This window comes from Mesocricetus auratus, unplaced genomic scaffold (genome assembly GCF_017639785.1).
Source record: "Mesocricetus auratus isolate SY011 unplaced genomic scaffold, BCM_Maur_2.0 Super-Scaffold_100022, whole genome shotgun sequence".
NCBI lineage: Eukaryota > Metazoa > Chordata > Mammalia > Rodentia > Cricetidae > Mesocricetus > Mesocricetus auratus.
The window spans coordinates 23,393,161-23,419,686 of record NW_024429203.1 but is presented as its reverse complement, the minus strand read 5'-3'; the positions used below and the strand labels follow the sequence as shown (position 1 = coordinate 23,419,686).

Here is a 26,526-nt window from a genome sequence, read left to right as displayed (position 1 = left end):
CTCCTAGGTAGTCAGGATTTGATCCTAAAACCACATGTGTCTCACAGCACTTTTTACCTGGCCTGGTCTGGTTTGGTCACTTTACAGTTAGCATAATACACACACAGAACCTGCACTTGCTTCCCAAAACAATAGCAGGAAGGTTATCATGAGTTTGAAGACAACCTGGGCTACATACCTCAGAGTGAGCTCTTGTCTTAGAAAAACAGGTTAATTAAATAAATAATAATAAAAAATGACTTCCGGGGCTGGAGAAATGGCTCAGAGGTTAAGAGCACTGGCTGCTCTTCCAGGGGTCCTGAGTTCAATTCCCAGCAACCACATGGTGGCTCACAACCATCTATAATGGGATCTGATGCCCTCTTCTAGTAGAATACTATGTATAATAAATAAATAAATATCTATTTAAAAAAAAAGTGACTTCCCAGAGGCGAAAGGCTTAGGCTTGATTTGGACTGTTACCATATCCTGATGATTGGTATGTTTACTTTAGCTGTATGAACTTGGCTTTTACTTGGTTTGCCTTGGTTTCCCCATATTCATTCATTCATTCATTCATTCATTCATTCATTGCATTGCATTGCATTGCACTGAATGAAGTCTCACTGTGCTGTCCTGACTGGCGTAGGACTTTCTAGGTAGCTCAGGATAGCATTGCTCATCCTTTTTCATCCTTATAACAATAGGGTCACAAGCATGCACCACTACACCCAACTCAGTTTCCTCACCTTTAAAAAGGAGTCAAGCAGCTGGGCGGTGGTGACATACACCTTTAATCCCAGCACTCGAGAGGCAGAAGCAGGCGGATCTCTGTGAGTTTGAGGCCAGCCTAGTCTACAAGAGCTAGTTCCAGGACCACCTCCAAAGCCACAGAAAAATGAAACCCTGTCTCGGAAAAAGAAGTCAAGCTGGGCTTGGTATAACACTTCTCTAGTTGTAGCACTTGAGAGGCAAAGGCAGGCTGATCTCTGTGAGTTTGAGGCCATTATAGTCTCCATAGCAAGCTCCAGGCCAGGCAGGGCTACATAAGTAATAATCTCAGGGGGGTTCAATAATAACACCTGTCTCAGTGGTTGTTGTGAGGATTGCATGAGGTAACCTGGGTGAAGTTCCTAGGAGAGTATCTGAGACATAACCAGTGATTCACATGTAGTAAATTTTTATTTACTTTGGTTTGGCTTAGCCTTCGTCCTATTGAGAGCAGTTGTGTATGAAAAAAAAAATCACATTGTCATACCAGCTATGCTACAAAAAACACCTACTAAATACGCACGCGTGCGCACACACACAGTCACCCACCATTTTCGCACTTGGTAGCTGTGTCCCAGGGGAGGTTCCTTGAGTCTCAGTACTCTTACTGGTAAGTAGGGATAGCACATGATACAGGGTGTCCTGAGAAATGGAGGTGATTCATGTAGAGCAGTGGTTCTCAACCTTCCTAATGCTGTGACCCTTTAATACAGTTCCTCATGTTGTGGTGACCCCCAACCATAAAATTATCTTCATTGCTACTTCATACCTGTAATTTTGTTTCTGTTATAAGTCATAATGTAAATGTCTGTGTTATCTAATGGTCTTAGGCAACCCCTATGAAAAGGTCATCTAGTGACCCCTAAGGGGGTCATGACCCTCAGGTGAGAACCACTGGTGTAGCTGCTTCTGCTCATTGCAATCAGTGTTCATTGGCTTAAGCGAATACTTTGGCCCTTGTCCCCTCCTAGAACCTAAAGCAGTGGAGGAAGAAGAGAGCAGCTTCAGCTCTCCCCTGATGCTTTGGCTCCAGCAGGAACAAAAGAGGAAGGAAAGCATTACTGAGAAAAAGCCTAAGAAAGGCCTCGTTTTTGAAATTTCAAGCGATGATGGCTTTCAGATATGTGCGGAAAGTATTGAAGGTGAGTGACTTAAGTTAGGTCCGCCTTCCGTCAGGGCCCCTGTTGCAGTTGCTTCTCTGTGCAAGGGCGCTTGTCTTGTTGAAGAAGTAGGTGTCGTCCCTGAGAAGTGCTGCAGGTTATGTGTCACCCACACACCTAGCAGAGCTGCTCTCCCCAGCTTATCCCTGCAGTGCTGCCCCTCCTCCTGGCGTGCTCCCACACCTCGTGAGCACCCACACCGCGTGAGCTCCCACGGTGTTCCTGCCAGCACTGCCTTTTCTGTCTCCTGAAGCAGAGAAGCCCTGCATGCAAGTGCTGTGGTCCAGTCCCACTTGTTTAGCCGTGAGCTCTTTAGTAAAGGCTGGCACTTTACTTTCTTGTTCATCCTTAGCTTGTTAGGTGTTCGTTAGCCGCTGGAGAACTAGTGACAGTTTATTAATTAGACTGTAAGTATGTTGAAAGGAATGAACGATCACTTGGGTCAGTTAGGGCTACCCAAAACCCAGGAAGGTGAATAGAGCAACAGACCCACTTAAGGGGGAAACGGAGTTTTGGTTAGCCCAAGAGGAATGCAGGTAGCTGTCCAAAACAGAGAATGTAATGAAGTTAGAAGAACTTTGGTTTTGAGTAGTTTTAGATGGGAAAAGGAGTTTGAACAGTGAAAAGAAAATTGGAAGGTGAATTGGGCACAGGTTTGAGTGATGAACCACGAGATCTTTGAAAATTTTGAGTAGAATAAAAGCAGAAACTCAGGAAGCTCCGTGTAGCAGCTTTTTACACGACAGACTGAAACCCAGTGTGTTGCAACTTAGCAGAGCCTTTTTTAAAATAAAATAAACAAATAAGAAGTGACTGGGGTACAGATCAGAGTGTTTTGTTATATGTTTATCTAGCATGTGCAGAGCCTTAGATTTGATCCCCAACTTGTGGTGGAGGTATTGACTTAGAGACGCTTGGAGGCACAAATTTTTGTTTTGTTTTGTTTGAGACAGGGTTTCTCTGTGTAGCTTTGGAGGCTGTCCTGGAATTCGCTCTGTAGACCAGGCTGGCCTCAAACTCACAGAGATCCGCCTGCCTCTGCCTCCCGAGTGCTGGGATTAAAGGTGTGAGCCACCACCACCCGGCGAGACACAAAATTATTAATAAGCATATTGCAATAGTAGAAATGCCAGATAACAAAGACCACATGGGAAAAGAAAGGAATGAAGGATGGACAGACTTGGTGAGATCCTCAGACCAGAATGCCACAGTGCCTCTACTCCAGCTACTGACCAGGACGTGGCAGTGTGTGTCTCTACTCCAGTTGCTGTGAAGCCTCAGGCAGAGATTACTTGAACCCAGGAGTTCAGTCAAGACCAGCCTAGGCTATGCAGTAAGACTGTTAAATAAAGTCTGAGTTCTAAAAGTACAATAATAAACATATGCGTGTATGAAAATGTAACAAGGCTGAGTGTGAGCTAGGCCTGGTGGAGCATACCTGTAACCCCAGCAGCACTCTGGAAGCAGAACCAAGAAGATTACCACAGTTCAAGGCTAATTTGGGCAACCCAGTGATTTCCAGACTAGCCTACAATATGAAACTGTCTCTATTACAAAGAAGAGAAAATAGGATCATAGCAAATCCCATTCTTCTTTATATTAACTTTTATTGTTGAGACAGGATCTCACTATTCACTGGCCTAGATCTCACTTTGTAGAGTAGGCTGACCTCAGACTCATAGAGATCCACTGACTCCAGAGAGGCCAGATTAAAAGCCGACACCACCATACCCAGCTGCCACCACATCCAGCCCTGTTTACTTTTTTGAATTAATTTTAAGTTCAGGTATGGTGATGCATCAGTGATGTGGGTACTCTGGGGATTCAAAAGGTTTGCGTATCCTCTGGCTTGCGGTAAAGGGAAGAAACAATGCAAACCGTGTATTCCTGACTGCCCCTCACCTACTGAATTGAGACTTGGAGAAAACTAACAGAGTACTGACATCAGATGCAGTGTGATTCTGCACACTGTTTGGCAGTAAGACATGTTGGCACAAATTCTTTCCTGCCTATGGTTGTCTTATGTTTCCTTTCAGATGCCTGGAAGTCGCTGACAGATAAAGTCCAGGAAGCCCGGTCAAATGCTCGTCTGAAGCAGCTATCATTTGCAGGTAAAAACTTATTTTTCTACAGACTGCAAATATTCTGACAACTTATTAATGTGTGCCACAGAGTTGAACCCAAAATAAAAATATATACATTTAAAGAAAAAATAAAATACTAGGCAGCTTTAGGGCATGATTCACACACCATCCAGTTTACTCACTTAACTTTAAATTCAGGGACTTTTCAGTGTGTTCACAGCTATGAGCTACCATCTTATGACCTAATTCCCGTCCTAACCCTGGCACCTAGGGACTCGATTTCTTTCTTTGTGGGTTTGCCTACTGGATATTTTATAGAAGTGAAATATTAACCTATGACTGTATTTCACTGAGTGTATTTCAAGCCCCTTTCTACACTGGGGTGTGTTGCCCAGTGACTCTCCTCAGCTCCAGGGAGGCCAGTCCTACCCCTAGCTCCACCTCAACAGGGTTTCATTTCTAAGTGCTCCACGAAAACTAACTTTGTGTTTGTTGGAATTGTATATGATCCTAGTACAAGCACACTCCTGAAATGGAGCTCTTATCCACAATCAACACCTTTATTCTATGTCTAATAATAATACCACAGTTTGTTACAGTACTGGGAATTGAACCTAGGACATCACTCATACTAGGCAAGTACTCTGCACAGCCATATTCCCAGACCCTAAGAAGTAGTATTTTATTTGAAATATCACATAATAAAAATGTGTAGAACGTTAGCTGTTTGCTACTGCCAGAAAGAAACATGACATTGATTACAGTTCCTTGTTTATTTTCTTTAAAAATACTTAGCCAAGCAATGGTGGCACATACCTTTAATCCCAGCACTTGGAAGGCAGAGGCAGCCGGATCCCTGTGAGTTTAAGGCCAGCCTGGTCTACAAAGGGAGTTCCAATTCAGCCAGGGCTGTTACACAGAGAAACCCTGTCTCCAAAATAAGACAAAATACTCTCAGCCATCCATGCCAGCAGATTTATAGAAAATTTTTCATAAAATAAAGAGAAAATTTGAAAGCCTCTACCATCATGAGGCTGAGGAAAACCAAACCGCTATGAAGTATATAGCTCCCACATTCACTGTTAATATTCCTTTTGAATTTGGTGCATATGGTCTCACAGAACCAGGTGCTCTGCTACCTATAAACAAAAAGGAGATGGGATTCGAGGTTATAAGAGTACAAAGCTCAAATCCCTGCACAACAACTATGTGACCTGGGGAGTGTTAAATTTTCTGGCACCAAGTTAGTTCGCTCTCTTTAAAATAAAGCTTTTAGCTGGGCATTGGTGGCGCATGCCTTTAATCCCAGCACTTGGGAGGCAGAGGCAGGAGGATCTCTGTAAGTTCAAAGCCAGCCTGGTCTACAGAGCAAGTTACAGGACAGCCTCCAAAACAATACAGAGAAACCCTGTCTCAAAAAACAACAACAAAATAATAATAAAATAAAGCTTTTAATGAGCTGGGTGTGTCACTCGAATGACAGAGTACTTACCTGGTATTTACAAGCCTCTGGTTCAAACTCCCTGAAAGGACTCTAGCTGGCCCGAGCATGGCAAACGTGACTTTGGCAGGCCTTGCCCTGCTCCCCCATTCCCTCTACCTTACTAAAAACCATTAAATTACATTCCTAAAGCTAGCTCCAAGGTCTAGTCCCTTATTTGACCACTTCTTCCTCCTGAGACTGACTACTAAGGTCCAGCTATCACACTATCAAAGTCCATCAATCAAAAGCCCCATTTTTGGCTGTCCTAATTAAATGTCCAATTAAAATTAAACACCTCATCCTAACACAGGTTTCCCCTTTTACCCTTACAAACTGCCATTTGCCTATGGACCACATACATCTGTCTCTATGCAGAGGCAGTCCTTTGTCACTGCCCCCCCCCAACAAATACCCCTCTCCATCCCTTGTTCCTGTATCCCTTCTCCCTCATCCTCTATCTCTTGTCTTATTCTCTGCCCTTAGTCCCTCTGGGGCAAATAAATCTTTGTGCCGAGAACTTGGTCTTGAACGGATACTGGTCCCTTCATTTACCAAAGAAAAGGCTTTGGCCTTTATGAGCATGAAATGAAATGAAACATGGCACCACTATACGTGTAGCACATAGAAAAGCAATTCATGGTAAACATTCTAGATTTATTAGGCATTAATTCAGTAACGTTCTAATGCTAATTTCTAAACAATCATTAATATCACCTGTCCTTGGGTAGCCTCTCTAATGCTACCGTTTGTTAATATTATGCCGCTTTCTGTCATTCTGTAGGTGTGAACGGCTTGAGGATGCTCGGGATCCTCCACGATGCGGTTGTGTTCCTGATTGAGCAGCTGTCTGGTGCCAAGCACTGTCGGAATTACAAATTCCGTTTCCACAAACCAGAAGAGGCCAATGAACCCCCCTTGAATCCTCACGGCTCAGCCAGGGCTGAGGTCCACCTGAGGCAAGTTCCATTTTGTTTTGTGAGCATTTGATGTCTTGGCTTTGCTATCTAATGACAGTTCTTGTCCCACTCAGTTTTGGTACTAATGGCACCGTCTTCACTCCTTTGTTAGACTCTCTCTCTAAAAACAAACCATAATCTTTTGACTCCAGGAAGTCGGCATTTGACATGTTTAACTTCCTGGCTTCTAAACATCGACAGCCTCCTGAATACAACCCTAATGACGAGGAAGAAGAGGAGGTACAGCTGAAGTCTGCTAGGTAAGGCATGTGACCAGTCACCTGACACCTAGACTCCTGCAGCTCTTGGTTGAACAGGATTTTAATGTAGTATATTTAGACTACTTGTGGACTGTAGGATGAAACAGTCACTAATATTTGGAAATCTGTTAATAGTCATTAGAAGTCCTCTCTTCAACAGGGCATGGTGCTGCACATCTGTGGTCCCAGCTCTTAGGATTTAGAAGCAAAAGCATCTCAGGTTTAAGATCATCCCCAGCTTAAGTTGAAAGCCAGTTGAGCTACATAAGACCCTATCTCAAAAACAAAACAAATAAAAAACTTTCATGAGAGAAAAAGTCTTGTATATACCCCCAGTGCTCGGGCTCTGTCTCATAGAATGGCAGTTTTTTGTGTGACATTTGGAAGACTGAGACATAGTTTACACTGAAGTAGCATTAACTGGCTGGTAATGGAAAGAATATGAAGGACCTGGAGAGATGGCTCAGTGATTGGTAGGGAGCAATGGTTGCTCTCCCAGAGGACCCAGGTTCAATTCCCAGCACCCACATGGCAGCTCACAACTGTCTGTAACTCCAGTTCCAGTCATTCTGGTTTCTTCACACAGACATGCAGGCCCAACACCAATGCCAATGCATATAAGAATTTTTTTAAAAAGAGTATCAGTATGAAATTTGAGTAATTGTAGGATGCATTTTTTTAACAATAATCTATCCCAATAACTATTCATGTGACACTAGTCACCATTGAGCTGTATATATCAAAATGGAGTCAGTTACCATGGGCACATACCTATGGTTCCCACACCCAGGAGGCTTGGGCAGGAGTGTTGCCTCAAGTTTGAAGCTAGCCCCAAAGGCCTTGTCTCAGGAAAACCGAAATGAACTCATATGCTGACTTTTGGGAGGCAGAGGCAAAAAACCTGAGGCACTGTTGGCTGATGCCGAGCAAGTGTGCTCACCCTGTAGGAGCCCAGTCCACCGCCCAGAACACTGAATTCCTAACAGCACTCTTATCTCTTAGGAGGGCCACAAGCATGGATCTCCCAATGCCTATGCGTTTCCGGCACTTAAAAAAGACTTCTAAGGAGGCAGTTGGTGTCTACAGGTAAGGCTGTGAGTTTAGAATTTCAGAGAAACTAATATTTTTCAAAATAAATTGAGCCAAATAACCAGGGTGGCCTCTCTCCTCCAGCCATTCAGTTTTTAATAGATTTATTGAATGTGACATGCCATGCTGCTGCAGCTCTCCATGTTGAACAGGAATTTAACTTTAGACTTCTGCTTCTTCTAGTGGGCTACATTGTGGAGAAATCATTAGTGTTTGGTAATTTATCAGTATAGTTAATACATGCAAATGAGGTGGGACCAGACCTCCCCAACCAGGTGTCCTGTCTTTACTGGGAAACTAGCAGACTTGTTTCACCTATTCACACAATTAATTAATTTGAAAATTTGCATCGTGGTGTCTGGAGAGATGACTCCACCATTAAGAGCAGTAGCTACTCTTGTAGAGGACCTAGGTTTGGTTCGCATCACCCACACAGTGGTTCACAACCATCTATAAGTACAGTTCTAGGAAATCCATTGTCTTCTTTTGACCTCCACAGGCAGCAGGCATGTACATGTGCGTGCATACATGTAACCAAAATATCCATACACATAAAATAAACAAAGCTAAATCATTTGAAAGAGGAAATTTGTGTCTGGTCTTTTCTGTCCATGATCTAGGTCTCCCATCCACGGTCGGGGTCTTTTCTGTAAGAGAAACATTGACGCAGGTGAGATGGTGATTGAGTATGCCGGCAATGTCATCCGATCCATCCAGACTGACAAGCGTGAGAAATACTACGACAGCAAGGTTAGTGCCCACTCACTCCCTAGGTTCTCTTTTGCTGTAGAAAGAGGCCATCAACTCTTAGCATGATCCTTGGATCCCAAAAGAAATAATAACATGATTTCACTTTAGAGGTGGGTTGTTGATTTGGTTGTTGCAGGAGATAGCATTGAGTCCACAAAAGCTTTTAAAAATATTTGACCTCGCCGGGCGTTGGTGGCGCACGCCTTTAATCCCAGCACTCGGGAGGCAGAGGCAGGTGGATCTCTGTGAGTTCGAGGCCAGCCTGGTCTACAAAGTGGGTTCCAGGACAGCCTCCAAAGCCACAGAGAAACCCTGTCTCAAAACCAAAAAAAAAAAAAAAAAATATTTGACTTCTCCATATTTGGTGATTAACCCCATAAGTGTTCTGACCTCCCCTAAGGGTTAGCAAATAATGGTGCTCTTTGGTGATTAGTCTTTGGATCCCAAGATCTAAAGCATGTGGCTGCAAAGTTTTAGGTTTTTACTATGACATGAACAGTCTTCACCTAGTCTAGTGCCTATAATCTAGAAATTCCTCAAAGCATGTTAAAAATAGGAGCTAGGGGAGGAGTGTGGAAACTTTAGCAGAAACTGGCTCCTATGGTGACATGATTTGCAGCATAGGAAATGTTCCTAAACCTGAGCAGTGACAGCTTCAGCCAACATGAGGATGCCATACCTGCCCTCCTATTGCTTGAGCTACAGTGGGAAGCCTCAGGTCTTGGGTTCAAGGCCAGCCTAGGCTACATAGAGAAGAGAAAATCCTATCTCAAAATCAAGATGGCTCAGGCTTGATGCCCTGAATTCTGTTCTCAGAACCCATGTGGTAGAGGGGGAGACCTGACTCCTGAAAGTTGTCCTCTGACCTCCACCCACGTCCCATAGCACCTGAAAGAAAGAGTAAGTTCAGGGCTGCGAATGTGGCTTAGTAGTAGAGTGCTTTCCTACTTAGCATGTGTAAGACTTCGGGTTTGATTCAATAAATTAGTAAGTAAATAAATGGTTCTTTTTCCTACATGTGTAGGGCATCGGTTGCTACATGTTCCGAATTGATGACTCGGAGGTAGTGGATGCCACCATGCATGGAAATGCTGCACGCTTCATCAATCACTCGTGTGAGCCTAACTGCTACTCCCGGGTCATCAATATCGATGGGCAGAAGCACATTGTTATCTTTGCCATGCGTAAGATCTACCGAGGGGAGGAGCTCACCTATGACTATAAGTTTCCCATTGAGGATGCCAGCAACAAGCTACCTTGCAACTGTGGCGCCAAGAAATGCCGGAAGTTCCTGAACTAAAGCTGCTCATCTTCCTGTGATGGAGGACCTGGACCCAGGGCCACCCAAAGCCATGCTGAAGGATTTCTCAGCAGCCAGGAGCTCCAGGATTGAGTGGGCAGTTGAGGGTCCTCTAGCCGAGCACCCTAGTGTCCCACATTCACATCATGTGATCATAGTCTTGGAGAGAAGGATCTTGAAGAAAAAAACCACAGTTGACTTTCTCCTGGGGCCTCTCTGATTGTTGCAAAATGTGGGAAATGGGCTCCTGGGAGATTTGCCTGGAAAGAGCATGTAAAGGGTTACTTACAGTGGGAGATGGGATCTGAGCGTGTCCTCAGAGCAGTTTGTCACCTTCACCTCAGCCCTCTTCCAAGCCTGACAAGCAATGGGTGAGACAAGACCCCAGATACAGGGCTAGTGGGATATCTGGTAGCTGCCAGTCAGGCCTGGCCTGTGGCCATCTGTTCAACAACAGAAGGTCTGGTGGTTTTCCCTTCTTAAGAGTTCACTTTGGTTGGGAGACAGATTTCCTAGCACCTCTGGTGTCAAAAGGCTGTCTTGGGGTTGTGCCAATTAATTACCAAACGTTGAGCCTGTGGCTGTGAGTGGGAGTGTTGTTACCCTGTGAGCCTTACCGCAGCCAGTGACCTTTCTTGACGATAGGAGCGGCTCCCTCTCCATCCCTTCCCTCCACTCCCTTTTCCCTCCTCCATCCTTCATCTGCTGCTTTCCCATTCTTCTTCCTGGGTGGCAGGACTTGTCTCCTGCTCAGGGACACTCCCTATTGGGTATAGGAAGCGCCTGCAGAAAGTTCCCTGAGCCTGAAAGCACTCCAGGTGGGGAGTGGACAGGAGCCACCGGCCATAACCAGACACAATTCACAGAGCTCACAAAGCTCCGCTGGGAGTTTTAAAGAGATCAATGTAGCAAGATTTTTTTTGAACAAGCTAAAGATTATTTCCATAGGATTTGAGTCGTGCAACAGCCAGAGTACAATAACCAGGATAAACTGCAGCCCCTTCCTAGGACATGCTTACTTCTTTTCCCTTTCTTAAAAGATATAGGAAGATGAATTCTAAATGGTCAGTGTCCAACTGAAAGAACACTAATCAGATTTCAAGGCCCCAGATTTGGGGACTAGACCACATGTGCTTAGGGACCTCTGCCAGCTGTGTGCAGTCTGTGGCTGAGCAAACTCAATGACACTACTGCCCTGATTACTGTGTAGGGTGTGGACAAACAGCAGCAAATGTTTCTTTCTTCCCCAGATAGTGTCTTGAACCTGTTAAATTAAGTCATTGGATTTTACTCTGTTCTGTTTACAGTTACTATTTAAGGTTTTATAAATGTAAATATATTTTGTATATTTTTCTATGCGAAGCACTTCGTAGGGAGAAGCACTTATGACAAGGCTATTTTTTAAACCGTGGTATTATCCTAATTTAAAAGAAGATCGGTTTTTAATGATTTTTTATTTTCATAGGATGAAGTTAGAGAAACTATTCAGCTGTCCACACAGAGTCTGGTTTTTCCTGCCCAACTTCCCCCTGGAAGGTGTACTTTTTGTTGTCCCATGCTTAGCTCGTTCGTGCCTGTTGACATAAATGTTCTCTGGGTCTGCTCTTTGCGGTAATGGAGAAGGAAGGTTGCCCGCTCCATTAGGTACTGCCCTCCATTGCCAAGGAAGCCCCTAGAGAATACAGTACCTTGGCACACTAGTCTCCTGCACTGCCCCTCTCCCTCTGGATCGGCTCCAGAGTGCCGAGCAGCGTGCTCCGTTTCCCTCGCCTTTCTCTTTCAGAGTTAGCAGCCATCAAGTTGGCAACCTGACAATTGCCGTCACTGTCTGCCTCATAGATCATCTCCTTTCCTTCCTCTCTACCCACCAAGTCCTTGTTCCTACAGAGAGCCCACTGACCACCTCGTGCCCTCTCTGGGGGCAGCCTGTTGAAACTGAAGCACAGTCTGACCACTCTCGATCAAGCAGATCTCTGCACCTGCCACAAGGTTTCAGGGTAGTGTAGTCCGAGTAGGGGGTGCGGCATCCTTTTCTCCTATGGAAGTCAGCAAAGCAATATGATGCAGCCCAACACTCTCTGCCCAGGACTCATGGCTCTGCTGTGCCTTCCATCCTGGGCTCCCTTTTCTTCCATGACCTTACGAACTTTGTCTTGTGGCTTTGCTGGAACATTGTCACTGTTTCCACTGTCACGTGGGAAGCCCAGCACTGTGGCCAGGATGGCAGAGACTTCCTTGTCATCGTGGAGAAGTGCCAGCAGGGGACTGGGGAAGCAGTCTACCCAGACCTCACCTCCCGCCCTCCTTTTGCTCATGAACAAGATGCAGTGGCCCGAGGGGCTCCACTAGTGTCTGGTTTCCTTTCTTATTGCACTGTGTGAGGGTTTTTTGTAAATCCTTGTATTCCTTTTTTTTTTTTTAATGAGAAAATTGAAGCTGCATTTGTTACTGAAACGATTAATGCACTGATGGGTCATGCATTCACCTTAAAAGAGACCCAAAGGCCAGTCAGAGGGTGGGGGAAACTCAGCTGACAGACCTAGTCACTGCCCTGCTAGGCCATGCTGTACTGTGAGCCCCCTCCTCATCCTCTCTACAACCCCAGCCCCTGAGGTCAGGGGAGGAACCCACCTTTCCTCCTCCTGCCAGCTGCAGATAGATGGTTTACCTTGCTTCCTACCCACTGTCAACCACAGAAGCGAGAAATCCCTCTTTCAGCTCAGCCTTGAGTCCATTGCCAAAATTCAGCATACCTGCCAGCACCTTGGGGGATAAGCCAGAGTTTCCCTGCAAGAGGGAAAGAGGACAACAAAACAGAAGGCACAGCTGTCTCCAAAACATGTCTGACTTCATTTTGAAAGTGACCAAGAGAACCTCCGCACAGAAGTGCAGGTTGTGGACTTTCGTGGTGGGTCATTCCCAAGAATCCCTCAAGGGGCAATCCACATCCCTAGGAGTGACAGCTGCAAACCTCATAGGTTCTCAGAGCCAGCTCACTTACGGCCTCCCTGCTAGAACCTGTTGTGGCTGCATTTCCTGGTGGCCAGTGACAACTGTGTAACCAGAATAGCTGCATGGCGCTGACCCTTTGGCCGGAACTTGGTCCCGGGCTCCTTCATTGTTATCCATGTCCAGCACAACCCCTTTCCTGTTTTTAGACCAATCACAATTAAGGGGGAAGCCCTGGTACCTCTTAGGTTTTCAACCCAAACTCCTTTGCCAGAACCCAGCTCACCTCTATCAACTCTCGGCCAATCCAGTGAGCACCATGCAGCAATCTTGATTTAGAAAAAAAAAAGTAAAAAAAAAAAAACCCTAAAAATTAAAAAAAAATACAACACACATAGAAAAAAACAAAAAAATATTTTAATGAATGTATCTTTCTAAAGGACTGACGCTCAATCAAATACCTGAAAATACTAGAGGTCAGAGCCTCATCAAATGTTAACTTTTTTTGGATTTGGGATTCTTTTTCATAGAAACCAAGTTGGGTTTTTTTGTTTGTTTGTTTGTTTCGTTTTGTTTTCAAGGAAAAGCGGGTCATTGCAAAGGGCTGGGTGTAATTTTACGTTTCCTTCATTTTAAAGCAATACAAAGTTATTGAGCAGATAGTTTTGTGCCGAATCATGAAAAATCATGAATACCAGTCAAGTCTCACTCTTAAAACTTTCAACCTTTTTGTTTGTTTGTTTGTTTTGGTTTTCAAATAAATATAAATATATATATATAAATAGGAACTAATATAGGAATGCACCATTGTAACAAGCCTAGTTCAGTCATGGCTTTTACTTCTCTTAACACTATAGATAAGGATTGTGTTGCAGTTACTAGTCGAGGCAGGAAAATGTCAGGCTCCTGGGGCCTCTGGTTCCTACACAGGAACTCCGAACCACAAAAGGATGACAGACGCCCGTCCCCAAGATCAGAGTGCAATGCAGAGTTGGTGTCACCTGGGCTCTTCCTGCCTGTGAATGTTGCCAGTTGGTACCTGTACTCCTCGTTTCTCTACTTTTGGTTATGAATGTTGGGGTTACCACCTGCATTTAGGGGAAAATTGTGTTCTGTGCTTTCTGGTATCTTGTTCTGAGGTACACTAGTTCTGTCTTTCAACCAAGAAAATAGATTTGTGGTGTTTCTTTTCTTGAACTTTACCAGTCTCCTTAGCAAATACAGGTAGTTGAATAATTGTTTCAAGAGCTGAACAGTGACAAGCTTCATTTCTAGATAAGACATTTCTCAGCAACTGTATCATGTAAAATGGATCTTTTGGGGATTGTTTTGTTTTGTTTTGTTTTTTCCCTTTTTTTCCCTTGTGTTCTTCCAAGCTTCTGGTTAGAGAAAAAGCGGGGGTGGGGGAGGAAAATGTGTCTAAAGTCCATCAGTGTTAACTCCCTGAGACAGGGACGAAGGAAAGTACTTTAATAGTTCAAAAATAATAATGCTGAAAGCTCTACGAAAGACTGAATGTAAAAGTAAAAAGTGTACATAGTTGTAAAAACAAAAAAGGAGTTTTTAAACATGTTTATTTTCTATGCACTTTTTTTTATTTAAGTGATAGTTTAATTAATAAACATGTCAAGTTTATTGCTGCACTTGGCTTAGCTTCCTTTTGGCCTCGGTGGGGGTGGAGAAGGGAGGGAGGGGCTTGTGAATGGATTACTGAGTGCTTTCCACCTCCCTTCTTTAAGATTGTTCCTTTGCCCAGAGTGTCCTCCACTAAGCAGTGATGTGTATCTGAGACCTTACAGGTTCTGGACGGAAGGGCGTTGTTTCTATCTAACTACCTCCTCTGATAGGAAGTTAGTGGTTTCTAAACTGACTATAATAAAATGAAAGCATTTCAGTACCTTTAGTGCGCCACTCCACCTTAAGGCTGAAACAGGGTTTGTTTATTCTGTTAGGGCTATGGGTTCAGTAGGGAAAACTGTGAAACCACAGGCCAGGTCACTAACCCTTTCCATGGAAGCTGAGCCAAGGACTGGAAGACACCCCTTCTGACATGGGGGCAGTCCCCAAACTGAACCGCCTCCATTCACAACAAGAGCCAGCTAAAAGCTCCACCCTGATCCCCACCATCTTCCCTTGTTATCCGAGTAACCTTGGGACTTCGGAGCTAAGTACCATGGGGACTCCAAATGATCAGGCAGTGCTGCAGGCCATCTTCAACCCCAACACCCCATTTGGAGATGTCATTGGCTTAGACCTGGAAGAAGCAAAGAAAGAAGATGAAGGTAAGTCTTTGACCTTGGTGTGTGCCTCTCCATAGGCTGAGGACCCCTGAGCTCTCCTACAGGATGTGGTGGACCCTTCATTCCACCGTTGCCGATGATGTCAGAGACTGGAACCAGAGAGGTCCTCTGAAGTTCAGTGTCTAGGTTGGCAGGAATCACTGTCAAGAGAAGGCCAGAGTTTGCACCTCAGTCATTCAGTCTCCTACCACTAAAGTCTTCCTGTGATCCAAATTAACTGCTGGCTGAAGTCAAACTCTCAAAGCTTTGACTTTAATGTAGGGGATGTTACCACCATACCACCACCCCACCACAGCCCCGCCACCCAGGGATGGAAGACAAACAGGACGGGATGGTGGCTCAGTTGGCACAACCTGACATAACATTGGCGCTTCATTTGTTAAGCACTATTACAAGCCAGGCACCTAGATAGCTAGCCCTTCCCCCAAGGGAGCAGCATGATCCATTGCCTGATGAGGGTGTTTGGGGCTTTGCTTCTGCTGGAGTGGAGCCTGAACCTTACTGCAGCTTCAGGCTGAAAATCTCAAGGACAGATCGGGAGTGGTTTTTAAAACCTGGGACTCCTATGGTGACCTTTGTGTCAGGCCGTGCGTAAAGCAAAATGAGCACAAGACAAAGAGCCGAGGAAAAGGGTTCAATTCTAAGCTCCACAACCTGGGGCTGTGGTCTAGAACAAGTCACCAGTGTGCAAGCTGCTGGGTTCTCTTCTCCTGTCCTTTCTCAGGTCTCTAACCCAGGGATAGTTCCCAGTTTTAGTGACTTCAGCTATCCCTCTCCCTAGCTCTGCAAGTTACCTCTGCTGTGATCCACACCTAGTCATCTCTGATTCAGGCGTCATAATGCCTAAGCCCATGGGCTTCTCTTTTTTTTCCCTGCTGTATACATCCCTACTTTGTTTCTTCCCTGGAGCAGATGAAGTTTTCCCTCAAGAACAGTTGGAGCAGTCCAAGGCCCTGGAGTTGCAGGGAGTGAGGGCAGCAGAAGCCGGGGACCTCCACACAGCCCTGGAGAAGTTTGGCCAAGCCATCTGCCTGCTACCTGAGAGAGCCTCTGCCTACAACAACCGGGCTCAAGCCCGGAGGCTTCAAGGGGATGTAGCAGGTGAGGGGAAGACACCAGAAATCCTCCACAGAAAGACTCCCTTCCATGAAGAGCAGAGATGAAGTGGCTGTGGAGTGAGAGCATAGGAACAGATGCTAAACGCCCTGACACCCATATTCTTACTTAAAAATCCAAGACAGGCCGGGCGGTGGTGGCGCACGCCTTTAGTCCCAGCACTCGGGAGGTGGAGGCAGGCGGATCTCTGTGAGTTCGAGGCCGGGCTGGACCGACAGCCTCCAAAACAATACAGAGAAACCCTGTCTCGTAAAACCAAAAAAAAAAAAAAAAAAAAAAAAAAAAATCCAAGACAGAGTATGGATTCTGCTAGCTTCGTGAGACTATTATGAAAACCAAGAGACTACCTTCTGTTCACGGATTTAAGGAACATTTAATAAGAGCCTTCTAGGCAGCAGTAGGTTAGAAGTAGAGGCATGCAGATAAGACATTGGTGTAGGTTCCTGTGGACCAGGCACTATGCATTCAACCAGGCTGTACTAACAATTCTCACAACCACCTTAAAAGGTATGTGTTGTCATTCCATTGTAAAGATGAAGAAAAGGAAGTGTACAGAGGTTAAATAGCTCCCCACACTCCTCCAGGTGAGGAGTGCCTGAGCCTGGATATGAACAAGGTGGTGGGTCTCCAAATCCCATGATACTGCTCCCCAAGGAGCTCATAACTAGGTTAACAGCAAACAAATTTGAGAGAAAGCAGCATGGGACCTCTTCCTGAAGGGCAAGTTCTGAAAGATGAGGAATTAGTTGATAGTCTCTAGGAGCTTAGAAAGCATGCTTAGGTCCTAGATCCTTCGCTCTCCAGGCTGGCTGGAGCAGGCCTCATAGAAGGATGGAAAGTCGGGCCTTGCAGAGGTCTGCAGAGACCCAAGGGTGACAAGCTACAAGTGTCAGACTGAGAAGGTGGTGGTTACTCAAGGATTTAGCTTGGGCAGGGAAGGCAACTGGATCCAACCTGATGTATTCAGGTTACTGTGACTAGAATGGGGATCTTGGGACAGAGAGGAAGGACTGGAGGCCAGGAGGACTGTAAACTAGAGACCTGGTAGAGGACCAGGCCGTAGATAGGAGTAGTTGGTGGGGGTGTCCTAGAACCTAAACCAGAGAACCTGGACTCCATCCCAAAGACAGCAGAAGACACCCAAAGAGCCCCTTTTGCAGGCTTGTATGCCGTAGGCTGTTGAGGACAGCCTGCAGACGGAAAGCAGGGAAGTCCAGAGGTGACTCCACCTGTGGAGACTTGGGTGCTAGCAGACTAGCCGTGGAGAGGGAAACTGAGCAACGCCTGGACCCTGCTCAGTCTGCAGTCTAGCTCTACTGTGTTTCCTAAACCGGCTCCACTGACGACCGAAGCTCAGCCTTTCTCCATGATGGTGCTGAGCAACACAGGGTCCTGGCAGCCACTTTGGGAGACTAGAGAACATGGATTGAAGCAGGGGCCAAAGAAAGCAGCTGGTGGACTTCACGAAAACCCTAAGCTGGCTGCCTGAGGCTCTGAGTTCTGAGACTCAACCCAAGTACATTCCTCTGAGAATCACAGAAATAGAACAGAGCAGCCAGCTCTGGCTCCACAGCCTTCTTCCAGTGAAATTAGATACAGGGTAATGAAGACCATGGAGATAATGAAGGAGGAAATGGGAAGAGTGCCACTTCCATAGCCTGCATTGGAAAAGAGGGGAAAAGGAAAAAAGAGGAGACTGACTTTATAGCAGGAAACAGTTGTGTAGCTAATAATATGTTTTTTGTTTAACTTTATTTTCTGTGCATTGGTGTGACGGTATCAGATCCCCCTGGAATTGGGGTTACAGACAGTTGTGAGCTGCCATGTGGGTGCTGGGTCTTTGGAAGAGCAGTCAGTGCTCCTAACCACTGAGCCATCTCTTTAACCCCCTAATGATATGTTTATAGAGCTCTAGGATTTGGAGTGGGTCACCAAGCACACAATAGATGCTTGCCTACTTATTGGCGGTGTGAGCTACAGCTATTTGGAAGTTGGCAGATTCCCTAATACAATGACCAAATCCTCTCAGCAACATTCACGTTTTGGGTCATCAGTGGTAGAACGTACTGGGAACACGGCCAGGGCAAGCCTTGGACTTTAATCTCAGCTTTACCCTTGGATGGCTCCCAAGCCAGTTCTATCAACCTTTCATGTCCATCCCTCTCGGCTCAAAAGTCCGCTACACGAATGTGGGTTGTGAATTCCGGGAATGGATTGCTGGAGGGTGGGCTGGGGCTCGGATGCCCACGCCCCGCTGACCCGCGCCATCTCCCCGTCGGCCCACAGGCGCCCTGGAGGACTTGGAGCGCGCAGTGACGCTGAGCGGCGGCCGGGGTCGCGCCGCCCGCCAGAGCTTAGTGCAGCGCGGGCTGCTGGCGCGATTGCAAGGCCGAGACGACGACGCCCGTAGGGACTTCGAGCAGGCTGCGCGACTGGGCAGCCCGTTTGCGCGGCGCCAGCTGGTGCTGCTCAACCCGTACGCCGCCCTGTGCAACCGCATGCTGGCCGACATGATGGGGCAGCTGCGCGCGCCCAGCAATGGGCACTGAGCGTGGCCGCTGGATGATGGAGGGGGACCCCTGAACCAACCAGTACCCAATAAAACTTCCAGGACTACCCACTGCGTCTGCTTTACGTCCGCTCGCTTAACAACCAGCCTCAGGGTGGGAGCCGCGGCGCTGGCGGGAGAGGGCGGGGCTGGAGCGGCCACCTGAGCGTGCTCCGGCAGCGATTGGTCCTGCCTGGCGTGGGCCCCGCCCTTGCAGCGGACTGCGGCGCTCCCCTGATTAATGCGATTGCAGGGCCGCTGCTCCGGGAGGGAGCCAGGTAAGCCAGGATGCTCCGAAGCCAGGATGCTCCTGCGACCCCCCACCTCCACCCCAGCTCCGCGATGCTCTCGTCCCAAGTTCACCTGAGCAGCAGAGATTGGGAAAGGGATGCATGGAGAGATGGGAAGGAAAGCCAGTCCTGGAGGGGACCCGGTCAGGAGAAGGACGATCCCCTGCGGGGAAGGGGAAGAGCACATGTGGACCGAACGTGGGGTGTGTGTGTGTGTGTGTGTGTGTGTGTGTGTGTGTGTGTGTGTGTGTGTGTGTATCTGTCTGTCTGTGTGTGTCTGTGGTCACCTACTGTCAGTGCTGGCTTCTGTGCCCTTAGTGTCTCTTCCTTTGGGTCTTGTTGATTGTGCCTGTTTGTGTTAGTGTCTTGGCCACTGTGGGCCAGTCTACTCCAGTGCATGGTAAGTTCTTGCAGGAATTGCTAGGCCTACCTGGCTCATACCAAAGCTATACCCTTTTCTCAGCAGCCTGGAGGCCCATCCCTGACCACTATGGAGTTGCCGCTGAACCAAGCTACCCTCCGGCACACGCTGCTGCTCCTGCCAGCCCTCTTAAGTTCAGGTATACCCCTGTTCATCCTTTGGCCACTTCAGACTCCAGAGCTGGGTTCCCCTATCTCCACTTCCCTATCCTAAGTCCAGCCAGGCCCTGATGAGAGAAACCAGCTTGCCTCTCTTGGCCCGCTGCCCCTCTGTAACTGGACCTCACCATGGCCTGTCTTAAGCCCGTCCCAGAAGCGGCCTGCTGTGTTCCAGGTCAAGGGGAGCTGGCACCACAAATTGACGGTCAGACCTGGGCTGAGAGAGCACTTCGGGAGAATGAGCGCCATGCCTTCACCTGTCGAGTGGCAGGGGGACCTGCCACTCCCCGATTAGCCTGGTACCTGGATGGACAGCTACAGGAGGCCACCACCTCTAGACTCCTGAGTGTGGGCGGGGAGGCCTTCTCTGGAGGCACCAGCACTTTCACTGTCACTGCCCAGCGTGCCCAGCATGAGCTTAATTGCTCCCTGCAGGACCCAGGGAGTGGCCAGCCAGCCAATGCCTCTGTCATTCTCAATGTGCAGTGTAAGTATTCCTGAGGTGGGCAGGGAGAGACATTCCTGGACCCTCAGCAGAACAGTTTTGAGTGTTCTGTTTTGAGGTACTATTACTACATAGCCTAGGCTGGCCTTGAACTTGAAAGTTTCCTATTTCAGCCTCTCTAGTGATGATATTACTGGTATGCATGACACATTCAGCTTTAACAGGACATTCACAGACACTTTGTAAATGTAGCTTGCTTTTATCCTCATTGATCTCATAAGGCATTTCTTTCTTTGTCCCTATTTTGCAAACGAGAAATTGAGGCACAAACATGTTAAACAGTCTGCCCAAGGTCAAGGTTAAGAAACAGGGCAAGGATGCAAATCTAGATCCTTTGTCTGGCTTTCTATTTTTTAATTTTATACTTTGAGATTTTCTTCAAACCTACTAAGTAGCCAAGGATGACTCTGAGCTTCTGATCTTGCTCCTCCCTCCCTAGTACTGAGACCCTAGGCTGGTGCCACCATGCCTGGTGTGAGGACTGAACCCGGGACTTTATGCAAACACTACCAATTGAGCCACATCCTCAGCCGAGGCTTTTGAATTTTAAGGCAGAGTCTTGCTACATATCCAAAAGTGGCCTCAAACTGGAAATATCCCCCCACCCCCATAATGCTGAGATTACAGGCATGATCACCACACCTGGTTTTATGCTTTGCTAGGTATCAAACCCAAGGATTTCTACTGAGCCACATCCCCAGTCCCTGGCTTTCTGTCTTAATCATGGTGAACTGATGCTGCTCCTTAAATTTCTTTCTGAGGAGATTCCTAGGCTCTTGCTCCCCTCCACATTTGGGAAGAAAGGGCCAGAGTGAGCGGATAGTGGAATGAGAGTGTATTATTCTCTGCTCTGCTCTAGTTAAGCCAGAGATTGCCCAGGTCGGGGGCAAGTATCAGGAAGCTCAGGGCCCAGGCCTTCTGGTAGTCCTGTTTGCCCTGGTGCGGGCCAACCCACCTGCCAATGTCACCTGGATTGACCAGGATGGGCCAGTGACTGTCAATGCCTCTGACTTCCTGGTGCTGGACGCTCAGAACTATCCCTGGCTCACCAACCACACAGTGCAGCTGCAGCTCCGCAGCCTGGCTCACAACCTCTCAGTGGTGGCCACCAATGATGTGGGTGTTACCAGTGCCTCTCTTCCGGCTCCAGGTAAGCAACTGGCTTGGCAAACCCTCAGGTGGGTGCAGGGGTCCTGGAATGGAAAGGGAGGACTTGTTGCCCTATGGTTGGTCTTGTAGATGAGTTGTCCCCAGGCGCCTTGGGCAAGGACAGAGTAGATAGAGCTATGGCATGTTGGGGTGGGGGTACTTGCAAACTAACCAGTGGACAATCCACAGGGCTCCTGGCCACCCGAGTAGAAGTGCCACTGCTGGGCATCGTTGTGGCTGGAGGGCTTGCCTTGGGCACTCTCGTGGGGTTCAGTGCCTTGGTGGCCTGTCTAGTCTGCAGGAAAGAGAAGAAAACTAAAGGTAGGGCCAGAGGAATGGAGGCCAAGGGTGGAATAGTGACAGTGAAGTTGGGGGTGAGCAGCAGCAAGGGGGGTAAGCAGAGCCAGGCAGAGCTGGGCAGAGCCGGGCATCTCTGACGTGTGGCAGGGTACTTGCAGGGAGGGCTGGGTGTGAGGCTGCTTGCACTGTGGGCAGCAGGAAGAGGTACTGGAGCTGTCTCCGGTCCCAGGGCCAGGTCTGCACATCCAGAGACTCTTGGCTCAAGGGTCTTGAGTCTGAATGGGCAGGTGGCAGAGCTCAGCATGGGAGGGCACACTGACTCTGTGGCATGGTTTCTTTGTCCTCAGGCCCCTCCCGGCGCCCATCTCTGATATCTAGGTAATGCTTCCTGGGGCTGGGCAGATGGGCTAAACTAAAATGCAAGGCACTGGATTTTAAACTAAAGGACAGGTGGTAACCTGGGGCTTCTGGGAGGTCTGGATTGAGCCTCAAAGCCGACTGCACATACCTGCTGGTACCAGGGTCTGTCTTAGCCTTTGTCTATCCTGTAGTGACTCCAATAACCTGAAACTGAATAATGTACGCCTGCCACGGGAGAACATGTCCCTCCCATCCAACCTTCAGCTCAATGACCTCACCCCGGATCTCAGAGGTATGTCTGGGACCAGTTCTCTCTGTGTTTAATCTTTACAACCTCTAAGAAGGAGAGACCCTGGTTCTTAGGCAGAGGCATGTCCCCTTAGGCAAAACCCTGTCCTGGGTACCACTCCATTTCTCACCCAACAGGGAAAGCAACAGAGCGGCCAATGGCTCAGCACAGCAGCCATCCAGAGCTTCTAGAAGCTGAGCCTGGTGGCCTTCTCACCAGCAGAGGTACCGAGCCCCGCTGTCCTCCCTACCTCCTTCTCACCAGCAGAGGTACCGAGCCCCGCTGTCCTCCCTACCTCCTTCTCACCAGCAGAGGTACCGAGCCCCGCTGTCCTCCCTACCTCCTTCTCACCAGCAGAGGTACCGAGCCCCGCTGTCCTCCCTACCTCCTTCTCACCAGCAGAGGTACCGAGCCCCGCTGTCCTCCCTACCTCCTTCTCACCAGCAGAGGTACCGAGCCCCGCTGTCCTCCCTACCTCCTTCTCACCAGCAGAGGTACTGAGCCCTGCTGTCCTCCCTACCTCCTTCTCACCAGCAGAGGTACTGAGCACTGCTGTCCTCCCTACCTCCTTCTCACCAGCAGAGGTACTGAGCCCCGCTGTCCTCCCTACCTCCTTCTCACCAGCAGAGGTACTGAGCCCTGCTGTCCTCCCTACCTCCTTCTCACCAGCAGAGGTACTGAGCCCTGCTGTCCTCCCTACCTCCTCTTCACACCCCTGTGCTTACACCCAATGCCCCTTGGTGCTGGGAGCAGAAAGGGCTTCTCCAAGCTCCAGAGAACCAGGGTTACCAAGCCCCTGGCATCTCTGACCCACAGGCTTTATCCGCCTCCCGATGTTGGGCTACATTTACCGAGTGTCGAGTGTCAGCAGTGATGAGATCTGGCTCTGAGGGTGCGGGTGAGGCATGAGGCCCAGGTGGCTTGTGGACTCCCCAGGGCACCCCACCCCGTGTCTCCTTCAAGCCTTCCTCTGCCTGGCCGTGTTGTGAAGACATGCCACTGCCACATGGCCCTCCTGGTAGAGGTGTCCTGTGGGTCCTGCATGATGTATTTCATTGCACTCTACCTGAAAGGCATGGTCTAGCCTTGGCAAGACCATTGGTCAGAACTGGGCCCCTTGTACTCAACTCAGTTGGTTCCAGGTAGATGGAACTCTGGCCCGTTTGTCCAGGTGTCACCCCACATGTAGGAGATGGGCCTACTATATGCTCTGCACTAGTATTCCCTGCACCCCATACAGTAGGCAGAGGGATGCCTATGTGGGGGACAGGAGGGTCCCTGCAGAGCTCAGATGTCCTTCCTATGCTATGCAGCTTTGTCCCCTCAGGGAAAACAGCCCCCTGCTAGCTGTATAGAACCAAACTGCCTTTTGCTCAGGAGCCAGCCCCTTGCCCAGGGGCATGGCCAAGCACAAATTAGTCCCTTTTGCTGCACATCTCTCTGCCCTTTTGTCCCCACCTCCTCCTGTGCATCTGAAGTCATACATTAGACGTGACCTCCATGGCTGGAGCCCCCAGGTGCCAGCCTCTGTGTTAGCACAAGATGAGCAGGAAGAGGTGACTCTGGCCCAGGATGGCATGTAGCTATGCATTGTTTTGTACAAGCACATTCCCCAGGGAAAGGAGGGCCCAGGGCCTTCTTAGTTTGGCCTTCAAGACTCACTGAGTGTTCTGAGCACTCAGGATTGATGGGTTCCCTCTCTGCATGATTCTTCCTCCATCCAACAACATCCCCAACTGGTCCCTGGCTGCCCCATCCTCTTTAGGGGATGGTCACAGTGGACATGTAAGTCAACAGTACCAGATTTAGGGGGACACAGAGAAAGCAGGAACCCACATAACCCCAAAGAGCTGAGAATGCTTTTAAAAAGCAACCTGTAAGTGACTGGAGAACAGAGTATATTTTCCCTTCTTGGTATCTTGTTTTGTAATTTTTCTTGTTACTGGTTAGTGCTGCACACACAGTAAACTACCTTGACTGAATAAGTATGTCTTTGCTCATTTCTTCAACAGTTTTTATTTGTGTTTGTTTTTTGAGCTCGGAACCCATGTAGTCTAGGCTAGCCTTGAGTTCACTATTGGACAGGAGGAGAGCACTGAACGTCTGATCTACCTGCCTCCACCTCTCAAGGGCCAGGGTTACAGCCATGCACCACCACCCTTGTTTTCCAAGTACGTTTCCAAATGGGCCCCAACCCCTTTCTCTTTGTACTGTGCTGGTGACGGAACCTGGGGCTTGGTGAGTGTCACAGAGGTGCTCAATTACTAATCTACACTGCCAGGGCATAGACAGCCCTCTCCCTCTCTTTCTCTAAACATTTCCAACAGTTTTTTTTTTTTTTTTTTTTTGGTTTTTCGAGACAGGGTTTCTCTGTGGCTTTGGAGGCTGTCCTGGAACTCGCTTGGTAGTCCAGGCTGGTCTCGAACTCTCAGAGATCCGCCTGCCTCTGCCTCCCGAGTGCTGGGATTAAAGGCGTGCGTCACCAGCGCCCGGCATTTCCAACAGTTTTATAACCACAAAATAGCACAGAGGATAATGCCCTGTACAAAACACAAATCGATTCAAACAGAGAAAAAATATGGAGCACTTCATGAATTTCCCTGTCATCCTGGTGCAGGGGCTATGCCAATCTTCCCTGTATTAAATGACTTTTTAATCACACAGCAGGTGCCTTAACTACCATGAGTAATAGCTGCAGTCAAGGTTGTCTGTACCCTGGAAACCTATCGGAGGATCTGGGCTCCTATCAACACACCTCCCCCTCCTTGTGATGGGAAGAGAGCAGAGCACCTGGCCTAGTGTCCCAGTGAGGCAGCAACGAAGCCACCAGCCTGACACGATCACAGCTGGTTTGAGTTTATAGAAACATGAACTGTCTGTGTATGCTGGTCTTTCGGGCTGACAGTGGACTCTTCCCTCCAATCCACCCTGGTCCCACTTTCTTCCCATCAGTATTTGACTCCATTATCCATTCAGTCACTTACACCCAAACTGCCATTCTCTCCATCCCCGTGTCTAGTCTATCACCAGGCTCTGCTGGTTCTACCTCTACTGGTGTGTCTCTCCAGAGAAGGAAATACTGAAGGAGCAAACAAAGGGGCCTTGCTAGGTTTTCCTCCCCAGCATCTTAGCAATAGATCACACTCTTTGGGGCTAGTCTTTTTTTTTTTTTGGTTTTTACGAGACAGGGTTTCTCTGTATTGTTTTGGAGGCTATCGGTCCAGCCCGGCCTCGAACTCACAGAGATCCGCCTGCCTCTGCCTCCCGAGTGCTGGGATTAAAGGCGTGTGCCACCACCACCCGGCGGGGCTAGTCTTATTTCTACATATTTGTCCTGGAGCCAATCAAGCCTGTGCAATAATGAGGTCCCCATAAAAATTCCAAAAGACAGGGCTCAGAGCTTCCAAATGGACAAAGGATAATTCCTCGTTCTCATGCTGCTGGATCCCAATTCCTGGCCTGCATTGGTGTCTGTCATGGGAGGCTAGGAGGTGGGAGAGGAAGCTACAGCTTTATCCAAAGTCCCTGCAGTGGTGGATGAGGCTCTGCTATCTTCCTTAGCCCTCAGCGTCTGGCCACAGCCAACTCCTGTCCTAAATAGCAATCTTTAACTTCTATGTGCTTCCATCAGTCCCAGGAGGCAAAGGAAGAGGATAAAGAGTTCGTGCTAGCCTGAGCTACATAGTGAACTATAGACCACTCTAGGCTGTACAGGCGCCCTGTCTAAAATCAATCAGTAAGACTATTTTCAAATTTAAAAGGACATGTAAGATGCATGCTACCTTCCCAGAACCTCCCTGCCTCTGACTGTTAGGCAGTTCTCCGTGCCCTGACCTTTGAAGTTTTCATGGAGACAAAGGCACAGCTGAAACATGAACCATATGACTGGGTAAAAAATTCCTCAGTATTGCTTCCTTGCTAAGAAGGGGCAAGACCCCATCTAAGTGAGGATCTATTAGCATCAGCTAAGCAGGCCAAAAGATTTGAGAATAAGTTGGGCTTGGCTGAGTGAGTATGTCTGTAAGCCTCCCACTTAGAGGGAGGAGGTGGAGGCAGGAAGATCAAGTCTTCAAGACCAGCCTACACAGCCAAGTCAAAGCCAAAATGGGCTTCATGAGACTCTGTCTCATACTCCCAACAAAAGAAAAATAGAAGAATATAAGACTTTAAGAGCAAATGTCCATGACTTTCTTGAGGAAAATTCAATTTGAGGCCAGCTTGGGAAGAAAAGAGCGGGTGAAAGGGGGTAGAAGGTCAGAGAGAGAAAGAACGTGAGTCTGAAAGTCAGAGGCAGGCCTGACTTGAGGCC

The 26,526-nt window shown here is 47.9% G+C and overlaps 3 protein-coding genes and 1 pseudogene across 12 annotated transcripts in view; 3 read left to right on the top strand and 1 right to left on the bottom strand.

Moving 5' to 3' along the window:
* The window catches only part of Kmt2a (lysine methyltransferase 2A), an 81,823-nt gene extending 67,407 nt beyond the window's left edge, over positions 1–14,416 (top strand). For all 3 annotated transcript variants that reach the window (XM_040729906.1, XM_021226743.2, XM_040729905.1), the window contains exons 30-36: positions 1,722–1,892; positions 3,947–4,021; positions 6,259–6,433; positions 6,586–6,693; positions 7,696–7,779; positions 8,403–8,532; positions 9,557–14,416. In XM_040729906.1, coding sequence (XP_040585840.1) covers positions 1,722–1,892; positions 3,947–4,021; positions 6,259–6,433; positions 6,586–6,693; positions 7,696–7,779; positions 8,403–8,532; positions 9,557–9,832 — 1,019 coding nt within the window. In that variant the 3' untranslated portion in view covers positions 9,833–14,416. The remainder of the gene's footprint in view (positions 1–1,721; positions 1,893–3,946; positions 4,022–6,258; positions 6,434–6,585; positions 6,694–7,695; positions 7,780–8,402; positions 8,533–9,556) is intronic.
* A 135-nt stretch (positions 14,417–14,551) lies between these two features.
* Ttc36 (tetratricopeptide repeat domain 36) lies at positions 14,552–18,751 on the top strand. The gene is made up of 3 exons (XM_005069450.4): positions 14,552–15,063; positions 15,994–16,182; positions 18,484–18,751. The coding sequence occupies exons 1-3, from the start codon at positions 14,832–14,834 to the stop codon at positions 18,744–18,746; spliced, it is 684 nt and encodes a 227-aa protein (XP_005069507.1). The 5' UTR covers positions 14,552–14,831; the 3' UTR covers positions 18,747–18,751.
* Positions 18,752–18,886: 135 nt separating this feature from the next.
* On the top strand, positions 18,887–24,199 carry Tmem25 (transmembrane protein 25). 8 transcript variants are annotated; one of them, XM_040729909.1, is made up of 10 exons: positions 19,048–19,238; positions 19,502–19,595; positions 19,790–20,101; positions 20,979–21,269; positions 21,458–21,589; positions 21,916–21,946; positions 22,120–22,220; positions 22,355–22,441; positions 22,487–22,711; positions 23,034–24,199. In XM_040729909.1, exons 1-10 carry the CDS (start codon positions 19,134–19,136, stop codon positions 23,105–23,107), a joined length of 1,452 nt encoding a protein of 483 aa, XP_040585843.1. In that variant the 5' UTR covers positions 19,048–19,133; the 3' UTR covers positions 23,108–24,199. The 8 variants fall into 8 exon arrangements, with proteins under 8 accessions (XP_040585844.1, XP_040585845.1, XP_040585843.1 ...); XM_040729908.1 differs by having other exon boundaries at positions 22,482–22,711; XM_040729913.1 differs by lacking the exon at positions 22,487–22,711 and adding an exon at positions 22,482–22,486 and having other exon boundaries at positions 19,051–19,238.
* Positions 24,200–24,789: 590 nt separating this feature from the next.
* On the bottom strand, positions 24,790–24,889 carry LOC121133583 (annotated as a pseudogene).
* Between the last annotated feature and the right edge of the window lie 1,637 nt (positions 24,890–26,526).

Bases quoted from the DNA above. Each gene is read 5' to 3' on its own strand.
- Ttc36 (XM_005069450.4), top strand. From the start codon at position 14,832: ATGGGGGCAGTCCCCAAACTGAACCGCCTCCATTCACAACAAGAGCCA. The intron at 15,064-15,993 runs GTAAGTCTTTGA...TCCCTGGAGCAG, and splicing joins AGCAAAGAAAGAAGATGAAG to ATGAAGTTTTCCCTCAAGAA. The intron at 16,183-18,483 runs GTGAGGGGAAGA...GTCGGCCCACAG, and splicing joins GCTTCAAGGGGATGTAGCAG to GCGCCCTGGAGGACTTGGAG.
- Tmem25 (XM_040729907.1), top strand. From the start codon at position 19,134: ATGCATGGAGAGATGGGAAGGAAAGCCAGTCCTGGAGGGGACCCGGTC. The intron at 19,239-19,501 runs GTGTGTGTGTGT...TTTTCTCAGCAG, and splicing joins ACATGTGGACCGAACGTGGG to CCTGGAGGCCCATCCCTGAC. The intron at 22,221-22,354 runs GTATGTCTGGGA...CTCACCCAACAG, and splicing joins CCTCACCCCGGATCTCAGAG to GGAAAGCAACAGAGCGGCCA.